This window comes from Chroicocephalus ridibundus, chromosome 3, assembly GCF_963924245.1.
Source record: "Chroicocephalus ridibundus chromosome 3, bChrRid1.1, whole genome shotgun sequence".
Classification (NCBI taxonomy): domain Eukaryota; kingdom Metazoa; phylum Chordata; class Aves; order Charadriiformes; family Laridae; genus Chroicocephalus; species Chroicocephalus ridibundus.
In genome coordinates this window covers 96650410-96677700 of record NC_086286.1, presented here as the reverse complement: position 1 = coordinate 96677700, position 27291 = coordinate 96650410, and the positions used below count along the sequence as shown (strand labels likewise).

General features: G+C 37.4%; 1 protein-coding gene across 2 annotated transcripts in view; it reads right to left on the bottom strand.

Annotated features, from left to right (window-relative positions):
- The window catches only part of COL9A1 (collagen type IX alpha 1 chain), a 74786-nt gene that overhangs the window by 27012 nt on the left and 20483 nt on the right, over window positions 1-27291 (bottom strand). For both annotated transcript variants that reach the window (XM_063331123.1, XM_063331124.1), the window contains exons 9-28: window positions 26702-26737; window positions 26530-26592; window positions 23684-23737; window positions 23082-23117; window positions 18292-18315; window positions 17927-17980; window positions 16179-16232; window positions 14397-14429; window positions 14247-14303; window positions 14098-14151; window positions 12701-12754; window positions 10152-10205; window positions 8648-8701; window positions 7892-7945; window positions 7655-7708; window positions 7467-7520; window positions 7209-7262; window positions 6012-6056; window positions 5161-5214; window positions 5002-5055 (exon numbers count right to left, since the gene is read on the bottom strand). In XM_063331123.1, coding sequence (XP_063187193.1) covers window positions 5002-5055; window positions 5161-5214; window positions 6012-6056; window positions 7209-7262; window positions 7467-7520; window positions 7655-7708; window positions 7892-7945; window positions 8648-8701; window positions 10152-10205; window positions 12701-12754; window positions 14098-14151; window positions 14247-14303; window positions 14397-14429; window positions 16179-16232; window positions 17927-17980; window positions 18292-18315; window positions 23082-23117; window positions 23684-23737; window positions 26530-26592; window positions 26702-26737 — 996 coding nt within the window. The remainder of the gene's footprint in view (window positions 1-5001; window positions 5056-5160; window positions 5215-6011; window positions 6057-7208; window positions 7263-7466; window positions 7521-7654; window positions 7709-7891; window positions 7946-8647; window positions 8702-10151; window positions 10206-12700; window positions 12755-14097; window positions 14152-14246; window positions 14304-14396; window positions 14430-16178; window positions 16233-17926; window positions 17981-18291; window positions 18316-23081; window positions 23118-23683; window positions 23738-26529; window positions 26593-26701; window positions 26738-27291) is intronic.

Here is a 27291-nt window from a genome sequence, read left to right as displayed (position 1 = left end):
TGACTGACCACTTGTGGAACACCTCTGAAATTATATATACAAAACATCTCCACTAATACCTAAACATATCATACAAACTGAGGCAAGGACATTTCATTCTATCGCACTACCAATACCACTACACCAATACCAACTATGGAAAATGACCCATTATTTCAGTTGAAGTAATGTAAAAAGAACATGATAGAAAAAACTAGATTTCAGTTATAATTGTTAGGGTAACCAAAGACACATTTCAGGGTAGATAAGAAAAAAAATATATTTAAAGACTTGGAAAATGGTTCAGCTGAAAGTAATTTAAGATGCTGAAAACTGTTTTCTCAACTTAAATTTAGGTTATCTGAGATTTTAGTACCAATTCCAATGTACTCTCTTTATAATAGCAAAGGCATCTCCATAGAGCAAGTCAGCCCAACCAACCAGGGCCCCTCAGAAGTCTTTCAGAGGGGGTTGTGGTATCAAGTCTTAGGCAGCTACATACTTAACGTCAGTTGCTAATGTTCGAAAACATGTATTGCATCCTAAACCCTTAACATTGTATACACGCTGGCCTGCATACAAATTGAGTTTGCTCATTTTGCTAGGCAAGCATTGAACTTTAAGTTAAATGGTTACTTAAATGTTCCAAACTCTCTTTTTACTGTAAAACCGCAGGATGGGATACGTGTTCTCCAAATATTAGCAATTTAAAGGTTAAACAGCTGAAGAAAAACAAGGAATGAAAAAAGCAGGGGCAGGGGTCAGTATTTCCTGCAGACACAATATGAAAAAATAAATCTTACTAAATCTCAGCAAATATGAAAGAACATGGTTAAGCAGCTTAGGGAGCATGGCTACATTCCACTGATTAGGAATGACACTCTGATGTTTGAGAATTGCTTCCTTTGGGCCACCTGCTATGATGACTGGCTTAGAAAGGTTTAAATCACAAATGAGTTTGGTAATTACTTGGATTGGCTAGCATAATGTGAAGCAAACATAAGGTTAACCGACAATTAGAGTGGAATGCAGAATGTGCTTGATTTATAAACAAAAGAGAAATTTTCCATGTTGCTCCAGTTGTTTTTCTGTTTTACTGAAGGGATGTATAGTAAACTAAATCAACCAAAGTAAAATTCTTTTTCTTCCACTCAGGTGCCAACTTAAGTTTTCTAAGGAAAAGCAATGATAGACTAAAATGGTACCTTTGAAAGTAATTTTCTCCAGCAGTGAGGTAAGAGTCTCCCAACATGAGTTTGCCTATTTTTAATTAAAGCTAGTTATCTCGTTGTGAACTATTTAATATCTTCCCTGTGAAACTGTAAATGTTTACAGACTCACAAAAGGCCAAAATTTGAATCTGCTGCTTAGTAAAAAATGCTGTTCCAAATACATTCCAACAGCTGTTTAATAATGAAAAATACCATTGAAATAACGTGGTTTATGCCAGAGGACGCTACAGGCTATTTGGTAAACAGTATAGTAGCATTCATTTGTCCCACAGAGTCACTGATGATTGCTTAATAGCGCTCCATCGTTTAAATCCTCAAAAAACTACACGCTAGTTGAAGTGAAAATTTTCCTTCAAAAAGATGTCTTGTGCAAGTAGCTAAATCTGAAAAGTTAGGCAATTCTTTTAATATAACACAAATGTTGGCATGTTACTTTTCCCTCGTGCAGATATCAGCCTGCTGTCCATATTAGCAGGGTCAGCCTTGTTATCCCCCCACAAACTTTCACTGAGACCCCTTCCTCTACAGTTATGGCCCTCCTGGAGCTACCAGCGATGCTGTCTTTCCCCAGCAGTGATGTGAAGAACAAGGGTAAGTGAAATGGGAAAGTGAAGAGGATCTCTCATGTGGCTGCTGCCATGCAGCAATACATTAAGGGACTGAAGTTCTCCATATCTTGCAAAACATCAAGGTTTTTTCCACCTGCGAGGAAGACAACCAGCCTCTCTTGACTTCTACCCAAGTCTTCTATTACAAACAGTGAAATGGAACAAAGGGTAAAGGAGAAAGAAAAGAACTGAGGTCAGTGCTAAAGAGGATAATTCAAAGTTATCCTCTCTAGGGAAAGAGGAAAAGAGGAAGGAAAAGCAGAAGAAAAGTGCCCGAATAGTAACCACAAAATCCTCAGGCTTTGAAAGTGTTTGGTTACTTTGGTCAAAAACTATCAAAAGTTAAGGTTGTAAGAAAATTTCAAAATCAAAAAAATACAAAAATATTTACAAGAAAAATTCTAAAAAAATTCTCTTTAGAGCAATTGAAAAGCTTTTCTCGACTTATTTTCAAAATTTCTGGTTTTAGAAGTTTGAAAATCATGACGTGAAGAATTGTTTTACTAGCAGATTTATTTTTTTTCCTGGAAATGTAAGGGCAGAGTCCTAAAAGCTGAGGCTCAAATCTATCTACCACATAAACATGCTGCAGAAGAACGAGAAAACACTCTTTATTCTGCCCTGAAAATAAATACAAACTCAACTTGGACCAAAGCTCACTAAGGTTCAATAATCCAACCCTGTGTCCTTCCTGATCAAAAAATCCTGATCATTCCAGGTTTTTGTGTAGAAGCGAGATTTTTCCCAGTGTTCCCCCCCCTCAAAAAAAAAAACCCACACCAAAAAGCCATTCCAGTCATATGCTGCCTGTAGTCTTGAGCAGAAGAAAGCTAAACCTAGTTATTTTTCAAGTCTCTTTATAGCTTTAAAGGAGCTATAGATGAGAAGTAGATTACTCTTTAATGCTCTACATGAAAAGTTACTTTATTATGAATAATTTACTTCCTTTCTCCATTTTGTATTGACCAAAAGCTTTTTCTTTCTGTGCTTTTGTTCTAATGTTCACATGTTTTCCAAAATAAGTGCACTTTGTAAAGACTGAGAAAATAAAGGCAAGATATCCAGATGTCTTGCTGGTCTCTAGAGCGATAAACAGAAAAATCATTGTATTTAGTCTGCATTAAGTATTTCTGTTTGACTACAGGGTTACTAATAATTAACCTTGTGTGTCAACTCCTGTTCTATGGACTGCTGATTTTGTAAATTCATGTTCACATTGTAAGGATTAAAAGCATAGTTTAGCAGATTACAGTGCATTATCAGAGTGGGCAATTACTTTGGTCTGATTCAATTATAATTCTTATTCCTATTACAAGTATAGAAAATATCAGCTCAAGAAGAACAGGGCTGAAAACTTTTTCTAGTGCACCCAAAACTTTTAAATACAAACAACGAAAATAAATGTTTGCCAGCTGGCTATATGGGAGCCTGAAGATACCTGTATTCCATCCTAGTAAGTATATGCTCATATAATCCGCTTTTTATATCTTTCATAGGCAGCTGTGGACACAACACTCAGACAAAGATTCAGTCTAAAATAAATGTGATCTCATGAATTAATGCATCTAGCACATGAAAACACAAAGCATAGAAGAAAACAGAAGAAAATAAAAGAAAACAAAATCCGTTACTTGGCTGACTCCTGTTGTATGTTTAAGAGTGAATTCAGAGAAGATATTCCTGACCCATGAAACACAAATATATCCCTATCAGTAACTCTCTGAGCCCTGTATGAAGATAATCCTACAACTGCATGTGTAAAATTGTTATGTCACTGCATGATAGCAGAAGCTAGGAAAAATCCAAGAAAGTATCCCTAGGGTATCAGTGGCAAGAGAGAAGTTTGCAAAAGCAATTGGTTACAGAGCCTGGAGCCTTGTCAATGTCGTCAAACTGAATTTTGCTATATGAAAATTTTTTTCAAATCACTGACGCTCTCATCTCTCACAAAAGGATTAACAGCAAAGGGAAATTACATCAACCTTGTATAACTTCAATCCATGCCAGGTCCACTCTAGAGGGAATCAGAAGTCTGTACCAAGCGGACTATCGAGTATGCCAAGCGTGCCATCGGTTCACTTTCCTTAGCACATTTATTTCCTGCAGCAAGCTACCTGCCCAGCAACGATTCCTCTAGTCTTCCGAATCTTTCTAGTGTTAAGGAAAATCTCCAGTGAAAGAAACTACAGCATCAATGCTTCCAAGCAGAGATAAATGTTACACTTCACATCACTGTACCTACACCCATAATGCCCACCAGAAAAGGCCGAGGCACAGGCCTGAGCAGCATCCCACCACGATCCATGATAAATGGTTAGCATGCTTTTGTCTCAGGCGAACTGGACTTTCCTAGAGAATGCCCTGGAACAGTTTTGGGAACACAGGCAAGAGACTGTTCCCCATATGCAACTTGTTTGCACCCAGCCTGCTCTTAGACATGAGAGGTTGTTAAGGGAGTTTAGCAGTATGAAGACAAATCACACCATGCAGTTGACCAAGGGGGCTGAGGACAGTCTCTAGCCATTTTCTTTACTAGGTAGGACATACAGCTATCTTTCCTTCATACCTTGCTTCACTGTTCACATTAGATGTGTAAGAAATAGGTCCTAGCCAAAAAAAAAAAAAAAAAAAATCATGTTCTGAATACTTAACTCCAAAGTCCAAAACCTTGTAATACACAGTTAAGCTTTGTAATATACAGCTCAAGCTTCTTTAAGAGGCTGAAACAGTTAAAGACAAGAGCAAGTGATCTGCTGACAGCCAGTGAATTTAAACTTTTCAATACCAGCTGTGGGAGTTGACCGTTGCACTGGAAGAAGAGGAGTTTGGTTCCAGCTTTTTGTCACAAACCATCCTCATTCCCTCTGTTTGGGCTTTTACTCGGCACATTTAAAAACAAAGACCAGAATGATATAAACAAAGACCAGAAGAATATAAACAAAGGTTTAAAATTTAATTTATCACCAAAGCCAGAAACAATCATAGGACATGTGCTTCTGGATTTCTCTATGTGATGATGCACATCCACCTCGTACAAAAGGGGGGTAAGAACACCTAGTATTTACCTTAAAAATTAGCACTTGCACTGAATAATATTTTTATTTCATGGTTAGTTTCAGCAACCATGACTTGAGACGCTGCAGTATTACATATGCTCAGTTAGAAATTTACTCAATACTTACTGGTGGTCCCCGGGGTCCTGTTGGACCTGCTTCTCCCTCTGGCCCTCGTTCACCCTGGTTTTGGGATAGGAAGAATACAACAAATTTGAAAAGTGATTTCTTGCACAAAGCAAAACTTTTTGTTTTTCTAGATCTTCTGAATAAGATTAATGATCTCACCGGTTTACCAGAATTTCCCATCAAACCTGGCACCCCAGGGGGACCTCTATTACCCTGTTGGACAAAAGATGAAAGATATTAGCCAAGTCAATTGTTTACTGTTGCATTTTAAAATAAAAAAATAAGGAAATCAACAGTGTCCAAAAAAGTCAGCCTGTATTCATGTTTTAACTTCCATCTTTATTTTGGTTTTCATTTAACTTTCACCTAATTCCTTCTAATGTTTCAAAAGTCAGATTTCAGTTCTTTTGTTGTTTACATCCTGACAAATCCCAAATAGACTTGACTGCTGCTCTCAAATCACTGAAGGATAATATAATTCTATGTAATTTCAGAAGAAATTCACATCTCAATCTAGTTTTCTTTTTCAATTACTTATCATTAAACCTAAACATTTTTGTCTGAAGCATTCCATAGTCTCAATCATACAGTACTTTCTTAAACTTAATTGGAATTGATGTTGCAATTTGGTGGTACATAGATATCACAATCTCTGATTTAATCAACTTATGGCAGCTATAAATACTATTCTTATTATGAGACCCCACATTTCAAACTGTAGTGAGATAGCCATGTCACATGCCTCCTCTAGCAATGACTTCCACAAATTTAAAAGGAAATGGCCTTTTTTAGGTATTATTTAATGCCTGGAGTCATTAAAACCACATCATGTAGCAAAATAATAATGAAAAACCACAGTACTAAAGTCGATAAAACAATGTCTTTAATTCTTTCAGCCAAAGGCTTGTCTCTTACCCCCACAGAAAGTTAATATAATTTCACTGAATACTTTGGAACTTGATAAGCACAAGTACAATATTATAATAAAGTCAATACCCAAGATGATTTACCTTTGTCCCAGGAATGCCTTTCACACCCGGAGAGCCTGGCAAACCCTGAAAGAAGTAATATTTACAGTATTTATTTGTTGTTAAGGGGATTGGAAATGGTGTTAAAAAACATCTTTATCATGTTAAAGTATTTTTAGTCCTTTAACTTGATATCCAATAGCTTTTATGCAATAATGATTTTTTTTTTAATCCAATCGCACTTTTATCCAATAATGGACCAAGCTTGAATTCTTTCTATTCTCAAATTAACAGAAAAGGAGTATTATTCCTACTTCATAAATTGGCAAAAGGAGCATGGAAAAGTGAGGAGTTGTGGCTTTTCCTGGCTTATACTACAAATAGATTCTTTGTCGCAGTATTCTGAGGCTGTAGGTGGAGAGTTTAGTAAATGCTTTTTGTATGCATTTCATCCCCCTCCTCACTTCTACTTGACAGCTCAGAGCAAGTATGCTTTTACCAAATTTTCTTCCAAGCTCAAGAGCTTACTTCATATGACAAATTTACTTCCAGTTCTGTTTTAATACAGCTCCTTCACTATATCCTCAGAGCAATTACTCCTGTAGCATAGTGTTTCAAAGAAATTTCTGTTTAGCTTTTGACAATTGGCACGGTTTTCAAACTTACTGAGTTAATGTGCACGGATTACCTTCTAAAAGGGTCCATGAAGCACTACTGATTCCCCATAACCTCACCACAGGGGATACGCTAGAAAACTTGGTCCCCCCCATGGAAAGAAGTATGAGCGTGATGCATTCCAGATGTTCTGAGACAGCAGAATATCAAAAGGAGGTGATTGCTCATCTAAGGTATGTTAGACTAGCAGGACAGCTCTTCCAGTTCACCCTGGGAATCGGTTTGGCCCTGGTCAATACAATGAGACCAGCTCTAATCGTGGGGTCACACCATAATATCCACAGGGTCTCAGACATAAGAAACGCTAAAAGAATTGCATACTGTCCGCAAACATTTCGTAAGACCGAGTTCCTTACTACAGTGTCATGAGGAGATTTAGGCTTTTGTGCAAAAGTTTTGGATACACATAGCGGAATTTCCCCTTGCATTACACGTACTCTTCCTGAGCCTTTTGCTTAGGTTTTCACTTAATTTACTCCAACATTGGCATCAAACTAACCTATATGTGGCCTTTGTGTGATTTGAACTCAGCTAACATTCAAAGGTAAAGTACGAGATACTTACTGGCAGTCCCTGAAGCCCTGCATCACCTGGAGCTCCAGGTTTTCCTGGTTCGCCCTGAAAAATATTTTAAGTTGTAATTTATGCAAATCAAACAAAAGGGAAAATTTTATTTCTGGAACACAGAGCTGGAGTACTTTTGGATCTGCAGGATGGGAAAGTTCATTCAGTGACCCTAATAATGTGCATAAAGCCTTGGGCAGCAGCACAATAAAAAGCCACAAATGAGTGAATAAATCTGGGACACTACCAAAGCCTTACTTTTGCTCCAGGCATTCCAGGGATCCCTTCCCGGCCATCAACTCCTGGTAAGCCCTTGAAAGAAAAAAAAAAAAAAAAAAAAAAAAGGGAAAAAAAAAAAGAATGTATTGTTGGAGACTCTTTGCCTAAGTACTCTGATATACAAATTAGCATGACATGAAGCAAATGAAGGAATTAAATATACGTACAGACTCGCCTTTAGGCCCAGGGAGACCATTTATTCCTCTTGTACCTTGAGGGCCCTAAGAATAATAATAATTTTTAAAAATGAAAATACACACACTGAAATGACAGATGCAAAGGATGTCAACACATACTCATTCAGATATGCATTACTTTGAGAGTACCAATTATGCTGTATGTTTATATGCTATAAGTAACCAATGTTTGCAAGTCAACATGAGTTGAAATTTGTCTGTGCTCACCCTTTCTCCCTTCGGACCTTCCTCTCCCAGTGGACCTCTCTGTCCTTGATCCCCCTATAAGAAAAAAAGAAAAAAAAAAAAAAAAAGATTATTTTAGCAATAAAACCAGAATAAACTTAGTTGTATTATTAGCTAAAACCACCAGTAAATCAACAACAGTACAATTCACACTTGGTTAAAGCAGACATCTTAAACTCATACTATATTTAAAAATGCAGTTTCTTAACACTGCAGCTGACAGCTACATTTAAAAAAACACAGCTCAAGCCATCCCCTAGGAATTCAGGAGTGTCTAAGCAAAGGATGTTGCACTCACTTCTTCAATCCATACAGTTGCTGGCTATTCCAAGCATAAATTCCAGCTGGGGGGCAGGAAGTGGGGAAGAATTATAAAAAAAAAACAAAAAAAAAAAAAAAATGGCACAAATTGCCCTGTACTGGTTTTGTTCTAATGAATGAATATTTTCCAGTTTAAAACCTGAAAATTCCAAGCCATCCTAGTGCACAGTAGGACTCAGAATGAAGAGGTAACAATAACATAGTGAGGCTAAAATGTGTTCGTCTACTCCATAATTCCTTGGAGACAGTAAGGGATTCTGGACTTGACATCACTGTCATATCATTTATTCATCTATGGGAAATCAATGGAACTGGATTAATCAGAGGCTTTTCTGATCGACAGCCACTAATTTTCAGGACTTAGTATCTAACTGGGTAGTCCCTGGGAAGTGTTTGGCTAACACACACTCTACTTACAGGCGCACCAGGAAGACCTTGAGGACCAGGGTCACCATCAAGCCCACGAGCTCCCTACAAAACAAGCAGGTAATGCAAGACATTAAAATGAAGTACTGAAACACTAACAATTTATGCTCCCTAGTGGTTTGCTGGGAGCTGCAAATTCTCTACAGCTGAGGGATTTTTTTATAGCTTTAATTTAATTTTTAAAAAAGAAACACCAACCCAAACAAACAAAAAAAACAAACAAAGGAATTCTGGCAAACTTTATATTTTTTTTAATCTGTCCTGTTTTTTTGTGGAGGTATGAAAGGTGTTGTTTTTTAACTATGGAAAAATGTCATTCAAAAAATGACATTCAGTTCATTCTCTAAAAAAGAAAAAAATCACATCAGACAGCGAGGAGGTAGACCTTTTCACGCTGCTTCAGAAAATGTTCGTATCTTCCTTAATAATACTATATACTTCACCACATAATAGAATAGCATTAAAATGTGAACTGAAATCAAGTGCAGTGCAGCTATTTTTCTCACATATGTTTCAAGAAAACAAAGCAACTGCTACCCTGTAACTAATTTAAAATGGAGAGAAAAAATAAATGTTCTCAAAAAGATTTACTGAGAATAAGGAATTCCTTTGTGAAACAGATGTAGTAAATATTTCAAATAGGCAAAAGAGCACAAAAATGAAGGTAAATAACTATGAAGAATTAGAAGATACAAAGAAGGCCAGAAAAGCAAAGAAAGATAGTAATAGCTTAGCAAAGGTGTCTGAGAGGTTAGGAAGGATCACTCGTGAGAAGGCTCATGATCAGGACAAAATTGATGTTTCTGAACACAGACGATCACGGAATAAGATTTCCAAGGTTTCATTTCTGGAGAAGGAGACAATGGCATGATTGCTACATTTTACTTCTTCCAGAAGTTTTTGGCATATAGATTGAGCAAGAACATAAGAATACAAATGTAACAGTCAGTTTTGAAATAACAGTTAGAAACACATTGATGAACAGCAGGAAAATTACTCAGCAAAGACCATATAAACATGAATCCTAATGGCAGCAATTTAAGACACAAAAGATATAAGAGACAGAAAGAATGGAAAAAGAACAAACTCTCAATAAAAAAATCCTGACAAAAACTGGGACAGTGGAAGCAAAAGCCTTCAAGAAGATGCAAATCACAGGAGGGACTGCTTAATGAATTTTAGCTTTAAATAAAATATGCTGTAGCTTATAACAGCTGTAACTTGCTACCTTGCTAACTACATACTTGCAGACATGCCAAACTGCTATAAATCCAAGGATCAGAGGAAAAGGTGTAAAGAGTACATATACTTCATTAATGAGAAGGACCAAGCTTCTTTTTTTCCTAGCCAGAAGTACAGTAGCTGTGGAAATACAGCTATCGGGAAAGAGAAAGTGTAGGGGAAAAAAGGAGAAATTTAAATAAGCTTTAAAAACATGCAGGGGTGTACATTTTTTTATCCAGGCCATTTTATGGAAAGCAAGGTTAATACTCACTTTGGTACCTTTAGGTCCCATTATACCAGTTATACCTCTGATACCCAGGATGCCCTAAAAATGAAAAGTATACACAAATTATGCTTAAATCTTTTCATCCTGGTTTTCAGGCAGAAGACTCAGAGTTTTACATGCTTTTTTAATGCTTATTGTACTATTTTCTTAGTATAAAAGGAGAAATCCAGCTACTTCTGTATTAGGATTCTTAATTGATATAGTAATGTAGTATTTTATTAATTTAAGACTTTAAAATAATAACAAAACTATCGGGTTGAATGCTACAACCACAAATAGGCCTTAAGGACTGAAAAAACCCACTGATTTCTCTTCTTGACTACCACAGAGTTGAAGCATTTTCCCTGTGCAGCCTGTGTGACAGGAACACACGAAGGCCTTCTTTGCAAAAGTGCTGTGTTGTCTTAAGTGGGGTATAGAATGGATGCAGGAGAAACGTACCATCAGACTTTATAGAACTCTAGAGGTGGACAAAAAATCGGGCAATGTTTTTGAGAGTACAGGTGCTAAGTTTATATGCCCACCACACCTGAGAGGCTGGACTGATTAGACATCCAAGTGCAGCAGGATATTTCATAACTATCATCACTTCCCTTGAAAATACAGTCTCGTGGGAAATTTGGCTTCAATTATTTCCTCTTCCTGAGAGACTGAAATTACGTGACATGTCTGCTCTCTGAGAGACCAAACCCACAGGGCGTTTGTCCTGCAACAAGTATTGTTTCATTAACAACTGTGTTAATGAAACAGCTACAGGCGCTTCAACGCAGCATAGGCAAACCTTCTTCTTGACCAGACTCTACGTGAGCAGCCCTTTTACTTGACGCCAATGAAGTCAGATGGAACCTTGCACACAACATTTAAAGCTGTGTCAGCCCAAAATGTGAGAAAAAAATCACGATAATGCAGCAATGACTCCAGCAGACCAACAAGGGAGAGACCCACGGTCTAATCCTTGTTCCAAGATCAGAGATGGAAGTAGGCACACTGTGGTACTTGCTACTTTCAAACAAAAGCAACACCTCTCCCAGAGGTGGCTATCTTATGCAAGTCTTCTTGGCAATGCATTACAAAAAAGTGTCTGATTGCTGGTGTTGCTGTGGAGACCGGATTCCTAATCCCTTCTGTGGATCTGAGCCTTACATTCGTTTAGGTAAGAAACATACAAGAAAACACAACAGAGCCTACAGCCTCTCTGTCTGTGCCTCTGAAACCTTGTCTATCCTCTTTTCCACATGAATCTTTTCCACAGATTGTCTATCTGACATCACTTTCTGCATATTATGAATCCTACATTTCAATAAGAAACAATTATTTTAAAGCTTATTTGTAAGGTCATCAACTGGTGAAACAGTGAAGTGAAATGAGTAATGCGTTTTTAAAAAAAAAAGGGGGGGGGGGGGGGCAGAAGGAAAGCCAGTCTCTAATTGTTTTTTAATTCTACTGTGTTATTTCACAGTGATTGGAACTTTACCAAACCACATTAAATGAATCAATCCCCACAGGCCCTTCAGACAGCGGAGGCTGCATCTTACACAAAGACTTTCTCTGCATCAGGGCACCAGGGATATTTTTTTTCAGCATCAAACACAAGAAGGATTACACCCTTTCCTTTATTTAGTCTCTGTTCTTTCTTTATCTTTCTCTAGTCCTAATCCAGAGGTTTATGTTGTCTTATGTTCATAAAGAATTCTGTAATTTAGGATTTGGATGTCATGTGCATCAATGTAAGCTCCTCTACAATATCACATCCAGACACCAATGGCGTTAAAGAAATAGTTTCACACCTAGGAAAAAAGCACAAGACACATCAGAAAATAAATTATAGAAATTAAATATGTCATGCCTGTGCCTATTTCTCTTACTTAGAATGAGCCCTTTGTTCTGTTCAGCTGTGGTAACCATAAGAAGAGCTCCTCATTGGGAAACTAGCTGAGGAGGTATGTGCTAGAACAAAGTCAAGTGAAGCAGGACAAGAAAATAATTCCAAAATCATAGATGTGATTGAAAGATCCTTCCTTGACATGCTAAAAGCCAAAAAAAAATAAGAAAAATAAATAAATAAAAAAAAATCTGTTCTTCAGTGGTTGCTACTTCACCCTCGAGTTTTAGCTAAGCCTGAATTTCACAGTTGACCATGTTTTAAACAAACAGTAGCTTTGGAAGGATGAAGTCAGAGTCATCAAAATTGTGGAAAGGAAGGGCAATGAAAAAAACAAAACCAAACCAGCAAAAGAACCACAAATAAAAAAAAAACAAGTACTTGCACAATCTAAGCACAACATAAGATTTAGGACATGAAATACTTTTTAAAATAAGCCTTTCCACAGAACTATCTAGAGCTTTGTGCCAAGAAATAATGTAGCTTTTTGGAGGGACTTAAATAATTCTACTTTCACTCACAGACAATGTGGCAGAATAAAGAGGAAGGTGCGTGGAGATTTTATAATATCTGTTTTCTTACAGTAATAAGAAAAAAAAGATATGACATAATAAAGCAAATGGGTAACACTATTTAAGAGGAAATACTTTACTGGAGGGCCTTGAGCTCCCACTTCACCAATGGGTCCTTGGTCTCCTTCTTCACCCTGGGAAAGCAAAAGGAATACATCTGTAGCTAATCCATAGCATGCATATTGCTCCCTCATCATAGAAGGGACATTTACTGCGTGCTGTTTTCTATCACCATGTCCTTCTTGAAGGAAACTCAAATGAAGTCATACTACTTCCTCAGAACATAGACAGATACCCATTTAGGTTCACTTTCCATTCAACTATTAGTCAAAAGGGTAATTTCAAAGCAACCCCAGTATAAAAAAGAATAATGGTATTTTACTCTTAATCTGTCCTTCCTTTGATGTTGTTTTTTTCCCTGATGTTAATCTCTTTAGCTTTTGTTCTTCTTTTACACTAAAAGTGTAATGAAAGTATATTCATATATGTGAACAGACTGGATATGTTAGTAGCTTTGCATCACAATATCTCATTGCGCTTCAGAATTTTTGAAAACTAAAATGGTAAAATGCCTTATCCTAAGAAACCCCTATATGATTTGATGATAACCTCTCTCATACAGTCACAGTGCACTGTAATGGAACAACAGTACTTACTGCCAGTTTAATTTGCAAAAAGAGAATTTGGAGCAGAAGACAACTGTTTAATAACCAGGAAGAAATAGGTGAACTGTTTCTGATAAATTAAATTTGTTTTCCATATGCTTGGGAACAGAAAGCCTTTTTTTTAAAAAAAAAAAAAAAAACAAAAACAAAAAGAAAAAGAAACAAAAAAACCCAAACACTTCTCTGCTTTTTCTCCTCCAGCATTGAAGCATGGATCAAGGCAGTGCATTTCTTCCCAACTTTTCTTATTTCATTATTAAACAAGATTAATTCAAATGAAACACCTTAAAAGAGTTCACATTTCAGTCTTCAAGCTGAATCAGACTTTGCCTCTTTATTGCAGTTATAATCTTTATTTGCCTATGAACATCTACAGGGTCCTTTCCCTCACAAACACATTTTTCCCCCTCTCATTCTTCCTGTTACTAGTCATCTGTGCCACAGAACAATTTACTTGGCAAATACACAGATTTCTTCTGCGTTTAACTGTTTGGAAGTTTTCCAATTAATAAATTTTACTTCAGTTTTGGTCATAGGTTCCATATTAATTAAATTGAATGATATCACAATAAAAAGAAAGAGAAGTATGACTTCTTCATCGTAATAAATACAGAATACAGTTGAATGAAGAATAGAGCTATGCCTTTGGTTAATCTGGAGCATTATGATATGTAGTATATCTTTATGCATTCTGGTAAAACAATTAATAGTTCTCACGAAATATAACACTGCTTTTGAAGAAGAGGCTAAACTACTATTAGCTTGCTAAAAACAAGAGCAGGTTTTCCTCTTAATTTTTTTTCTTTTTTTACCTTATAACCTTGTTTTCCTGGTTCACCAGACTCTCCTTTTGAACCTTTCTGTCCCTAAAATAAATGTAAAAACCAAAATAAATAAATAAATAAATACAGATCATTAAAGTGCCTCTGTAAGGAATGCTCAAACAAACAGATTCTCTTACCTTCATTCCCATTAAGCCAGCATGTCCTGGGCGGCCAGGTGGACAAGCATTGGGACACTGGAGAAGCATCCACATAATTAGGACCACATAGGTTGAATAAAGTTATCTGAGATTATTTAAAAAAAAACAAAACATGGACAACTATCTTACCAATGGGTCACCATCTTGCAGGCCAATTGTTCCCTAAATTAAATGAAATTAATCAAAGTCAGTAAAAGAGAAACAACCAGACCTGACTCATTAGACACTATAGTCATTAAACAAAACAGAAAATACTACTATCTAAAGAGGGAATCAGAAGTATAATCAACCAAAGAATCTCTGACGTGAAAAGCACCTAAACTGTAGGATCTTATTGTAGGATTGCGGGTGCCTACAAAATCCTGTCCTCTAACTTAGATCAACTTTTCTGAAAAACAAAGTATTTCTTTTGGTTTTTATGCTACCTAAAACATGTTTTCTATTAAATACAGAGCAAATATATCCAAACCTCATGAATTTCCAACAAAACCCAAGACAATTTCTGTAATAAGGATAATTTTTTACTTTTCCAATTTACTACCATTCAGCAAAAGGTAGTAGATCTCGGTTTAGATCTTTACTGAGAAAATAATCTTCCCACCACACAAGTATTGGTAGAGGAGCAAGATGTCTGGCAGTTAATGGAATTGCAATAAACTAGAGATCAGTGTACAATGACATGGACTCAGTGGGGGGAAGACCATTCCTCATATTAAATCAAATACTTGATGGAAGTTAATGGGAGGCTTATGAGGCACAACAGGGAAAAATACGATTTCACAGCAGCAGCTGGATTCTTTAAAGCCCAGCGGGAGGGAGTACGCTGTTTCAGAGAGCAACAAAGGGGAGTTTAAGGAATGAGCTGGTCTCCTTTTATACAGAAGGATTTAAAAAACGCTGAGAGTATGTTTGGGTCCATAATGTCATCAACTGGAGTGGGATTGTGGCACTTCAGAAATCTAAAAAGGACAAAACTGGCAAGGAACAGAAGCAGCATACGACATTATTGAGAATTCGTTTTTACTTGTTTCCTAAATACTCTTCTCTACTTTACCGTTCCCATCTTTTACAATGCCTCTGCCAATTTTCTGGCAACTTTCATGAAAACAAGAAACATGGCATAAATAAAGCATATGGATTTAGGGTCTGTCCAGCAAAGGAACAGTACAGCTTTTAAAAAGAGGTTAGTATGACACACGTTTCCCAGCAGTTTGCATTTCACAGCACCCAGCCTCTGATGTGTCTGCCAAGCCCACCGTTTTCTCTCTCTGTGTAGGTAAAATAGCCACAAGACAAAAGCATAACGCGCATCCCTCCTCCCAAGAGCCTCAAATAAGATAACCGTTCCCCAGGAGAGGCAAAGCACTGGTGTAAAGCTCTCTTCTACCCCTTGCAAGTAGCAGGCCTGGTTGCAAGAAAGACATTAGAACTTAACCCAGCTGGGAACACGCATTTCTGTCTCATGAGCCAAATATTAAATTTTTGTCCTCCTAGAGAAAGGCATACCTCTGATGAAGTACTACTGGTGAGGCCCAAGAGAGACTATAGTTACAGTAATACTAAAATGCACAGGGAAGTTTTAAACACCTGTAAAAGTTACAGTTTCAGACCATTTGCAGAAATGGGAAGATGTCATGACAGAAGTTACACAGTTTGCATTTCAAACTAGCTTTTATAACCATAAAGACTAGAAACTTGCTTTCTAAATGAAAGATCAAATGTCGATATGATTAAATGAGTTGTATCTCAGGCTTTGAATGCAAACCTTTAGACATTATGAATTAATATAGCCTGCTGACATCCAGCAGTCGGTATTCAGTTGAAGGACTCAGCTGTAAGACTTGAGAGTTTTGTTCAAGCAGCAACAATACATAATTCAGACATTAGCCCATATTAAAGGCAATCACTTACCCGAGGACCCGGTGGTCCTGGTGGCCCTGGTGGCCCTCTTTTTCCTGGATCTCCCTAAAAAAAGGTAAAGTAATTTCGTTGATTCATAGTAATAACGAAAAACAGCAGTTACATATGATATCACCCCACAACAGTGAGAAATGAAGTAGCTACAGAAGGACAGGCTAGGTAGCTAATTAAAACCTAAGCCCACAACATGGCTCCCATAGTAGAATGGGAAAACCGATTTTTTAGTAGAATGGGAACGATGTTGTTGAATAGGAGTCACAAAAAACAAAATAATTTTCAGATGCTTTAGAAAGCTGAAACATCTGACTACAGGATCCTCTATGCACTCCTCTGTCTTATAACTGTTAAAGTTCTCAATTAGAAGAATCATAATAACTGGCAAAAATGCCCAAAGCACAGAGAGGAAAAAATCCCCTTTTTCAGAGCCCAAGATGAATTTACAGAGTCAGAATCTTCTCCTGTTTGTGAAGTTTTGATGCCCAGTGCTTTCAGAAGTAAAGACAACACAGGACCTCTGCAAATTATTTTTTGAATGCTTTTAAGTAAAATAAATCTAATATTCTGACAGGGACAGCCTTTAACTTAATATTGTCATTTCAATATTATGTTTGATATGTTATTAAATCAAAAATGAAATTAACAAGATGAATACAGAAAAATTATTCACTAATTCTCACAATGCATGAGCTATAGAGCCATAGGTTTAAAAACACTAAAAAGGAATATTTGTCTTCCGTACAGGGTATAACTACATTGTAGGACTCATGATCACAGTGTGTTGTGGAGGCCCATGATATGTATGTATCCAAAAAGGGACTGATTGCATTAATGGAGGATAAGCTTATATGTAGCTTTTGAAAAAGGCAGCATAGATGCAGTTTCTGATTCAGGCAGTCTCTGAACTGCCAACTGCCAGAACGTGGCACAGTGTGACAGAAAAATGCCATTTTACAAATAGCCTGTACACTTCCCTAGGTATCCATTATTGCCATTGCTACAGACAAGACAGTGAGCTAGATGGAACTTCCTCTGAAATAAATTGGCAGTTTTTAATATTCTTTTTTATATTCATTAATATGACTGAGTGCAACACACGGGGAGAGGTGCACATTAAAAAGGAGGCTTCATTAAAGAAAATTTTAATGCTATTTCAGATTTCAAGTAAAAAATTAACAATTGGTTTCAATTTGCATGCCAGTGGTAAAGCATGAAGTCAAAATATGATGGTGTGCTGAAACTGAGTGCACAGTTTAGCATTAAGGTCAGTAGATGGAGTCACACCTAAAATGAGACTAAGAAGAAATACTGAATTGCCTTGTTCACTGATATGCAAACGGCAAACATAAATAGTATGTGGTCATGTACCATAATGTACATGTGAGAAGACAGGAGTAAAGCTAAAGCTCTGCATGTAATGTTAAGTTTTACATTTCCTGTATTTCTGGCAGGTTTGATTTTAGCGTTCCTTGAATAAGAGGAGAAGAAGAGTTTGGGACACTATATGAAACATTTAGTTCTAACCTAATGGGTGGCCCTGACTTTGTGATATTGTTCCTTATTTCTGACGAGCTTCAAACACAATCTTTCCTCTACCAGTGATTACTGGAAAAAGTGTATTTTCAAGTGCTGTTGTAATCCAAATAGTGTTTAGATGGCACAGTGATTATTCATTTTTTTCCTATAAGTACCTTCTAGCAATTGAATAAATCTACATTTTCAGCAAACATGGTAGTACTTACAGGTGGACCAGCACGACCTACTTCCCCAGGAAGTCCTGCTGCACCAGCTGGACCCTGTAACAAACAAGTTAAATAGTATTTAGACCATACAATACCTCTATAACAAGCATTCAAGGAGTGAGAACATGTAATTCTCTCTAACAAAAAACTATGCCTTCAGAAACCAGTATTTTTGCCCTACATAGCATAGACCTAAGCAACCCCAGTAGCAGCTGAAGAAAGCATACATAATAGACGTAAAATGTCAGGATTAAAACAGTCTCTTTTTTCACTGAATTACTTTTTATTACAGTATAACAGCTTTATTGAATATTTAAACGGATACATTAAACTGTATATTTATGAATTGTAAAAATTATACTTACAGGTGGTCCAAGAAGTCCCTTGCCCTGTGAAATACGAAAAAGGTCAGAAATGTGGGGAGGGTTCCACACCTAGTCAAGCTGTTTGCCAAGAACAGAGTATTTAGGATTAAAAGGTACCAAAAAAAAAGATGTTTGATTCTGCAAAATCATTTTGAAAACTTGTTTCACTAACGTCAAATATCAGTTGTATTACTAGATAATCAATATCAGGAGAAAAATTAAACTATTGATTAAGTTGCCTTGCAGTAGCATTTATTTACACATATTTATAAATACATATACTTTCACAAAAGAATGAAGACATTGAAGTCTTTGGGTTTAGCTAATTATCAAGTACCATGACAAACACATCTATGCTATAATAATTTCCTTCTAACAGCGCATTTAAATTGATAATAAAAGAGGGTTTTTTTAAAAGTTGGGGGTTTTTTTGCTAGCGCTTCCCCGAGGTCTATGTCCGTTAAACTAGCACTTTTTGGTAATCAGAAAGAGCACGAAACTGCTTCTGTTTACGTTTTCCATCGGTATTGCTCTGAATCATTTTAATGAGAAGTGTCCAAGATACAAATTTGTTTCTGCCTATTTAGACAATACACTCCCTCTAAGAAAACAGATCCCCCTCAGTCTTGCATTACTAAAGCAAATGGATAATTTTATGGAGAACAGCGTCAATGATGTGTATAACGCTGGCATATAAAATCACAAACATACTCAAATCTTCAGGAGATTTGATGTAATAAAGTGCCTGGGCTGAGTGGAGCTTAAAAGCCACAGAATACCATACCAGGACCGTATCTGCAAGGTTGTCTTTAAAAAACTGGGTATAACACAGGGAAAATGTCAAGCATTTATCAGAGTCATTCCATTTTAACCATTTAATATGCAGTAGAAAGTAAACTTTCATCTTGCATAACCTACATAATTTCTCTGCTATTACTTAACACTTCTTTGCTACAATTCATTGTATTATAAATGTCTATATTTGACTATACAAATCAAACTTTCACTGCATCGCATATATGATATTAAAATATCATCTGCCTCTGAAAGAAAGAAACTTGCATGTTCCCACTGGAGTATCCCCTTCCTAGTCCACCTCTAAGTGGCCAGGAAAGTCAGTGGTATGATACCAAAAGAAGCAGCTACAGTTACTGTGTCCAGCCCACACACAGGCCTAGGAGAAGCCAGTCCCCAACTTTGCCCATTCCATTGCCCATTCCTCACCCTCCTAAGTAGGACTCCCAGAAGCAGGGGCTGTCCCCCAGCAACCCATGCCTCCCCCTTACCCAGCTACTCCATCCTCCTGGCCACAAACTCCCTGCAAGTAGACCAAGTTGTGGAGTTGAGAGCTCCAGGGCAATCAGCCAGGAAGAACCTACGCAGAGCAGTTAATGATCCCAACCAGCTGCCCGTGTTCCTGCCTCTGCTTGTGTCCTAAAGAGGAAGCTTCTACCAGGCAGCCTGGGACTGTGGCCTTACATGCCCAGATGCCTGCTGCCTGCTTTGGAGGTGCTTATCTGCTCCACGGAGCACAAGGAGTGCATGGGCAATGTAACCAACTGGTTCAGGGACACTCACCCTGTAGATCTGGTAAGTACCTTCACATGATCAACACAGACCCGCCTCCATCCACCACGAAGAGTCACATACCAGTATTTGCATATGCACCCTGTGCCGGCAGCTGTGCTTTAGCAGACCTTAAAATATTAATTTCTCTATCACTAAATAGACACAATCCTACCCATGTGCCAGATCTGTAAAACACTAGCAATATCAACTAATAGAAAACTTAGAGGGAACGAAACTGAGAGAGAACAGAGTGAAGGGTGCAAAGCACGTACTGAATGTAGCAGCCACAGGTCCATTTACCAGGGCCAGATCAGAGATATCACCAATATTTGGTGGTAAATTACCCAAATTAATTTTGTAAATCTGTCATTTGAGAGACTATCCACAAAAGAGACGAGACAAAGAGAACAAATTAAAACTAAATGATGAAGCAGGAAAAAAATAGAGGAAAGGGGGAGTAGAGAAGATAACTGAAGACTGCCAGGATACACTCTGGGGAACAAAGGGTGACAGAAGCAGAGAAGCAAATGCTGTATATAAAACTTCAGATACTTAATATTCTTTCTTTCAGTTACCCTGAATTCCTAACTCAGCCAATAAATTCCACTGGATGAGCTTGAAAAACAGTGATAATAATTTACAACTAAATAATGTTGTAGCCAAGACTTCTGACTTTCTGTTTTCACTGAGCATTTTAACAACTTAAGCAAGTGGTTTTGTGAGAATTAAGTCTTTGGATAACCATCCAGAGACTACTCCACTTGCAAAAGGCCACTGCGTGAATTCAAAGCGGTGCATAATTACACCTAAATACTCAAATAATCATGTACCTATTATGCAGACTCATAAGTGTGCTCACTATGTTTCTAGTAAACAAGGTCTCATGGATCAAACCAAAGACCCGCAAAGGTTAAACTTATGTCACACTTGTAGTAAGAGCTTCTCAAAAAGTCTCTGAACCTGAGAATTAAAACCATCACACTCCAGCTCTACCACTTCTACTCTTTTTTCCTTTTTTTTTTTTTTTAATTAGGTTTAAACTCTAAATTTAATCTCACTAAAGGTGAGATGACCGGTGTTGGCCATTTTGAGAAACTTTCATTAACTGCTCTATTTCTTCAGCAGCTTAAAGCCATTCATCAAAAGGAAAGCCTGTATAAATGGAATTTTGCCAATAAATTTATTTTGAGCATTAATCTTTCCACATGGATTCAGCATGTATGGGTTAACAACCATGGAGCTACAAAATCAAACACTAGGCTTCTTCCTAAAATGTGAGGTCTAAGGATTAACCTGAACCTTAATAATTACAAAGGTAATGACAGGAGGTGACTAAGTATATCCATCTTTTCTTTACCTTTAAATAACTAAGAATTCTCATTTCCTCATTATAAATATTCCTGCAGATTCACCTTGAAATACAAAGGCAGAACAACTCCAAAGGCAATTCTTACTGAGGTTCATTGAAGCATTATCACCTTAAGACTGAAAATCTCAGAGCAAACAAACAAACAAACAAACAAAAAAATCACTAAACTTTGAACAATGGTCCAAAATCTCATCAGATTTATTGCTTTTACAGTATCAAAATATGGTCACAAAAGACCTGAACCAGTTAAGTGCTGCTCTGAGTGGAATCAGCATTCTACTTTGACAAATTGGTCCAGTTTGCAGCTTTCCCATAGTAACATCTCCACTTCTAAATTGAGATTAACCCTCTTTATGTATATTTTATATACCCACTTTTTCTGAAGGCTCTTAAATTATTCATTCTCACATTAGTCTGTTAATGGTGAGGTAAAATCATGCATATTTTCCCTGAGTCAGCTTTTATTTCAGTTGACAGGCTAAAATACTACAGTATTTTAACCTAGTATTTCAGTAATTCAGCTTTAATTCCCCATTTTATTCCTCTGCCATAGTAGTTCATTTCATATACACATTTTTCCATATCATCCAGGTAACATATCTGACAGGAGTTAAGCTGTCTCTTGATTTCAGCTACACATTTTAAAATGCATATGTCCCAGAAATTATATTCCCATCTACTTGACAGCAAAAATTTAAAATAAACAAACAAACAAACTCACTCAGCCCCCTGGCAGAAAAACACAGGGCTGTCCATCTGCCTAGAAGCTCTCTCAGTTCTGCTATTTTCTGTGACTAAATTTAGCTCATATACTGAGTCTACAGATTGACCAGCCATTAGAAAAGTATTACCTATTTTCCAGATTGTTAGGTAAGAAACAGCACCCATGAAAATTAAGTGCAAATACCTACATAGAATGATTCATCTTAAGTTTGAACATGCCTATAATGTAACATCTTCAAGAGTAATGTTATAATTTCCTCTCTGGACAAACATCAAAATTATAGTTTAATATAAATTTAATGAAAGTTAATGGGACAGGGTCAAAAATACAAAGATACAGTCAAAGATACAGAATTTCACCTCAGGGAGTGTTATATCAGAATACAATGCCTCTTTTATTTGATTCCATTAATTTCTCCAAAAATAATCTAATTTGCAATTAAATTTTCATTATGTGCAGCCCTATCATGCCAGCCATCTTGCTGAATTACTTATTTTCCTTGAGGCTTTTCCTGGATTCCTATATAATCTAAGTTTCTACATTCCAACCATCATTCACTTCTTCAACCCTGAAAAATTCCTAAAATTCACAATTGTTTTCAGCCCCCAAAGATGGATGTTAAATCCAGCTGCATGCCAACCGGAACAGTAATCTTTGCATATCCTTTCCTCATATTTTTTTGTTTTCATATGGAACAGCACAGGAAGTCCCATCCAGCATTTACACTTCAGTTATCCTATCTAGACACACGGCAAGGAGCTGAAACAGGAATAACTGTCACAGGAATAACAGGAATAATTTATGCAAATAAAACATGGACTTTCCTGTCTCTACAGCATTTTCACAAAGAGATGGAAAATAATGATATGCGTCCAAAACTTGTGACCACATCACACATGCTCCTTTCCTTTCTACAGCCTACAAGCCAAACATATCCTTTCAGTAATATCTGCACACCTTGATATAAAGACAAAAAGGTTCCTTAATGTACTACTTTAATATCTTATGAGTTCTTTGAAACCTCAGAAATAGTTTCTGGCTTTTCTTCACGACATTTAATGGTAAGGATCCTTCACAGTGGTATAGAAGGTCTAAAAAGCCGCTTCATATACTAAATGTATTACTTACTGGAAGTCCATGAGCACCTGGCAGTCCTGGCTCACCCTTTAAAAGATAAAAAGTGAGTGTTTCAAGAGGCATTAGGGTAAAGTTTTGTAAACAACATACAGGATGATGCTCTCACCTTTTGGAAGGTATCATTTAGTGGACATATTCTGCAAGTATTATTCACTTCATTAATGCTATGCTAGTTTCAGTGAGACTTGATAGAAAGGAAAGTCTTTCTCAATATTAAAAAGATACAGCCTCAAGCCTTCTTTCCCCCCCAAAAAAATAATTGAAACTTGCTGGTTATTCTCACTTCTGAAGTATATTTCATTTGTCTGATTGCTGATGAAGTCAGGTTTCACTGTTCTGGTTCCCACTGCGTATTACTATGAGATAATTATGGTACAACAAGATGACTGAAGATGCTCAACCTTAATGTCACCAATGTAACGCCACCGTTCCTTACTGCTGGCTGGGGGAGTGGAATTGGCTTTGTACCATGTGAAAAAGGCCCAATGGGTCTGTATGCTATAGATGTTTTAATACTGTAAGAAAGGCTGCAGCATATCATTAATCCTGCTTTAAAAAAAAAATAATAATTTCATGCATAATTTTGTTCTTACCTTCTGCCCTTTTGGTCCTGTGGCTCCACGTGAGCCATCAGGTCCTGTGAATCCCTTTGGAAGCAATGTATACAATGTTAATGCAAAGGTTATGTTGTCTTCTTAACCACAAAATAAAACATTCTGAAACATAGAATAACGAAGTTATTAAATGACATAAGCTACTGCAGAAGAATTACAACTCAAACACCTATTTACATGTACAGATAGAACTACACAAGTCCAAAGTACTAGCTTCTGATGACAAACACCAGTGCTTGTGATATGCCTTTCAAAAATTATTTAGTAAAATCACAATTAAACTAAACACGTGATCTCACATGACCTTATTTCCTCTCAATGGGAGACTGATGAATTTAGTTCATGACTCAGGTTAAAAACAAGAACTGTCAGTATTTTCCATGTCAAATAAATTATTCATTGACAAAAACAAACAAAAAAAATTCAACAAAGCTGCCAGGCTGGATTTGAGGTTAGTCTTTGAACCACACTTGCTTATCTGGCTAAAATTAAAAAGCAATCATTATATTATAACTATGAATTCATTTGGAGATTTTTTGTTTTCCTTTGCTTCCAAAATTTTAACCAGTTTATTTGGCTTGGAAATTTCCAGATATCCATAAGAAACACCTTGCTTTTACATTTGTCACTTTTCTTTTTCAGTCCACTTCCAGCAATTCAGTGTTCACCAAAGGGATCTTGTCTCTGATAATTTGCTTTCAAAAGCTTACACGATCATTACAGGCAATTACTGTACAGTATCTTTACTCAGTCTATTAAACATGACATTGAAATTGCCTGTGAAAGAAAAACGAGATTTAAAAAGTCAGAACTGTCTCACCAATTAAACATGGAAGAAGGTGTTATAAATCTAAAATCCCAATTAAAAGCTGAGCGCACAGTGGGAGGACAATAAGGTCCCATGTTTTGTCTTCAAGTGAAAATAAAAAAGGTTCACCATTTCAGAATGCAGTATTCTAGTATTACGGTGTCACTCATCCACTGAGGGAATATGCAAATGTGAAGAAATATCAAAAGCTGAGCTGAGTTTAAAATGTTCTGTTTCACCTGTTTGTGTTACCATGAATTCTGGTACGGAAAACATGCCTTAAGCGAAAATTATAAGAGGCAATGGTTTTTAAAGATCTGCTTATGGGGTTTTCACATGTACAAATGGGTTGTGGTCCTGCATTGTTTTCAGGAAAAAACGAAGTGGTACGAGATGCCACTCATGGCAACACCGTTTCCTTTTACAGATTTGAAATTTGAACAGTTTAACTAAAGACTGTTTCAGCTTCGTGTCCACTAAATCCCTTTTCAAAAGCAAATTAAAAATTAACCTCTAACAGCACTGCAATCTTCAATAAATATTAGGCTTTTTCATTTATATAATTTGCAATATTCTCTAATATATGGGTTTGTTGAATATAATCTTTATTTTTGATGCTTTAAACTACAAAAGGATTCTAACACTTATGTAAATTAAACATAAGCTTGCTTACCTCCTGGCATGAGATCTAAGTACTAATGTAACGATCTTGCTGCGTAGCAAGAAATACCTTCAAACACTGCTCTCAAGAGAAATATGAAGTTTTCCAAAAATGTATGAAGGTGTTTTTATTGACAGTAATTTATTCAAGAGATACAACCTAACAGGCCATCAACACCAGGTGATGTTGAAACTTTATTCTTCTGTATTAATTTCCACAGAGGAAGGAAGATACATCAGCAGGTACAGGCTCTGCAGTGGCTGAAGTCTGGGAGGTTGTTGGGGTGTTTTTAAAATCATAGAATAGTTGGGGTTGGAAGAAACCTTTAGAGGTCAAGGACTAGAGTCCAACCTTCCCTGCAATGAACAGTTGACATCTTCAACTAGATCAGGTTACTCACAGCCCCATCCAACCTGACCTTGGCTGTTTCCGGGGATGGGGCATCTACCACCTCTCTGGGCCAGTGTTTCACCACCCTCATTGTAAAAAATTTCTTCTTTTTATCTAGTCTAAATCTTCCCTCTTTTAGTTTAAAGCCATTACCCCTTGTCCTATCGCAACAGACCCTGCTAAGTTTGTCCCCATCTCTCCTGTAGGTCCCCATTAGGTACTGGAAGGCTGCTATAAGGTCTCCCCAAAGCCTTCTCTTCTCCAAGCTGAAGAACCCCAACTCTCAGCCTGTCCTCATAGGAGAGGCATTCCACCCCTCTGAACACCTTTGTGGCCCTCCTCTGGACCCACTAAAACAGGTCCATGTCTTTTCTATGCTGAGGACTCCAGAGCCGGGCACAGTAATAACTGTGTTTTTAATAACACTTTGGTGTAACATCAGTGTAACACAGGGCTGATCTGACTTTTTGTTCCTTCCTATTTTCTCTGTTTTAGGGAATGAGACCTAAAATTACTAAACACAACCCCTCCACAGACCCCCTTCAGTCAGGAAACATGCCCTGCCAGCCACCCCCCTCCCCATTGCCCTCAGCCACTGTGGGCCCTCCTGCCCAGGCCTGGGCTTGGGTCCCCCCTCTTGCCCTTCCTGCACTGCAGGGTGCTGAGCTGGGGCTGCTTCCACCCTCTGAAGCCAGGGTGGCACCACCCAACAGCCGTTGCTCTGTTCCTCAGCTGTCACCCCGGCCATCCGCAGCCTGGCTGCACTCCTCCAAGAGAGCATCTTCCAGCCTGGAGAAAAGCGCCACTCCCCCATGTGTGCCACTGGCACTCACTGGCTGCTGCAAGGAAGCCAGAGACCTCAAAAGGAGGTCGTGCTTCTCCAGAAATAGACTAAACCCAAGTATTTTTCATTAAAAAAAAAAAAAAAAAAAAAGAGGAAATTCCAGAAAAATCGAGTGTACTCACATCAGCTCCTGGCTCTCCAGGCAGGCCGGGGGATCCTGGTTTGCCTGCATCCCCATCCGGACCCTTCAGGATTTAAATGGACGGTTAAGCATGTTTCAGAGAGGGAAGCAGAAACAAAACTCAAAACCTCTTCTCTTGCAGGGGCGAATGCAAAGTAGCTGAAATCACTTACCGGTGGACCAGGGGGGCCATTCGGACCTCTCTCCCCCTAACAGGATATGTAAAAGAAGGTATTAGTCAGAGCTACAGTGACCTTTTATGGTCCCTCGTGAAAAACAATGATTTGCAGATTACCAGGAATAATCGCAAACTGTTTCTTATTGTAGCAAATTAATATTAACATATTAATTAGACATATTAATATGTATATAATAACACATGTACAAATACGTTATATTAATTATTAACATAACAGACTAACAGAAATGACCACAGAAACTTCAGATAGGAATTGAGGGAAAATACACAGTAGCTCCTCTCAGGAATAATGCCACAAATCCTTACCAAGCTTTAGTATGAGTGATACTACATAATCTCTTTTGAGATTAGAATTATAAATCCCCTACACCCCATTTCAGGCAAACAATCATAGCATATGAGGCTGATTAGATAAAATAAGTAATCCTATATTTTCCATATCAGAGATAATCTGAAAGGCTACCTTCTCCCCCCACCCCAGCCTGCTACAGAGTACAAAACCCATCAATTCCCATGTGGATCTGCAGCCAAATTTAAACTCCTCAGGGTCAAATGCTGACAGTG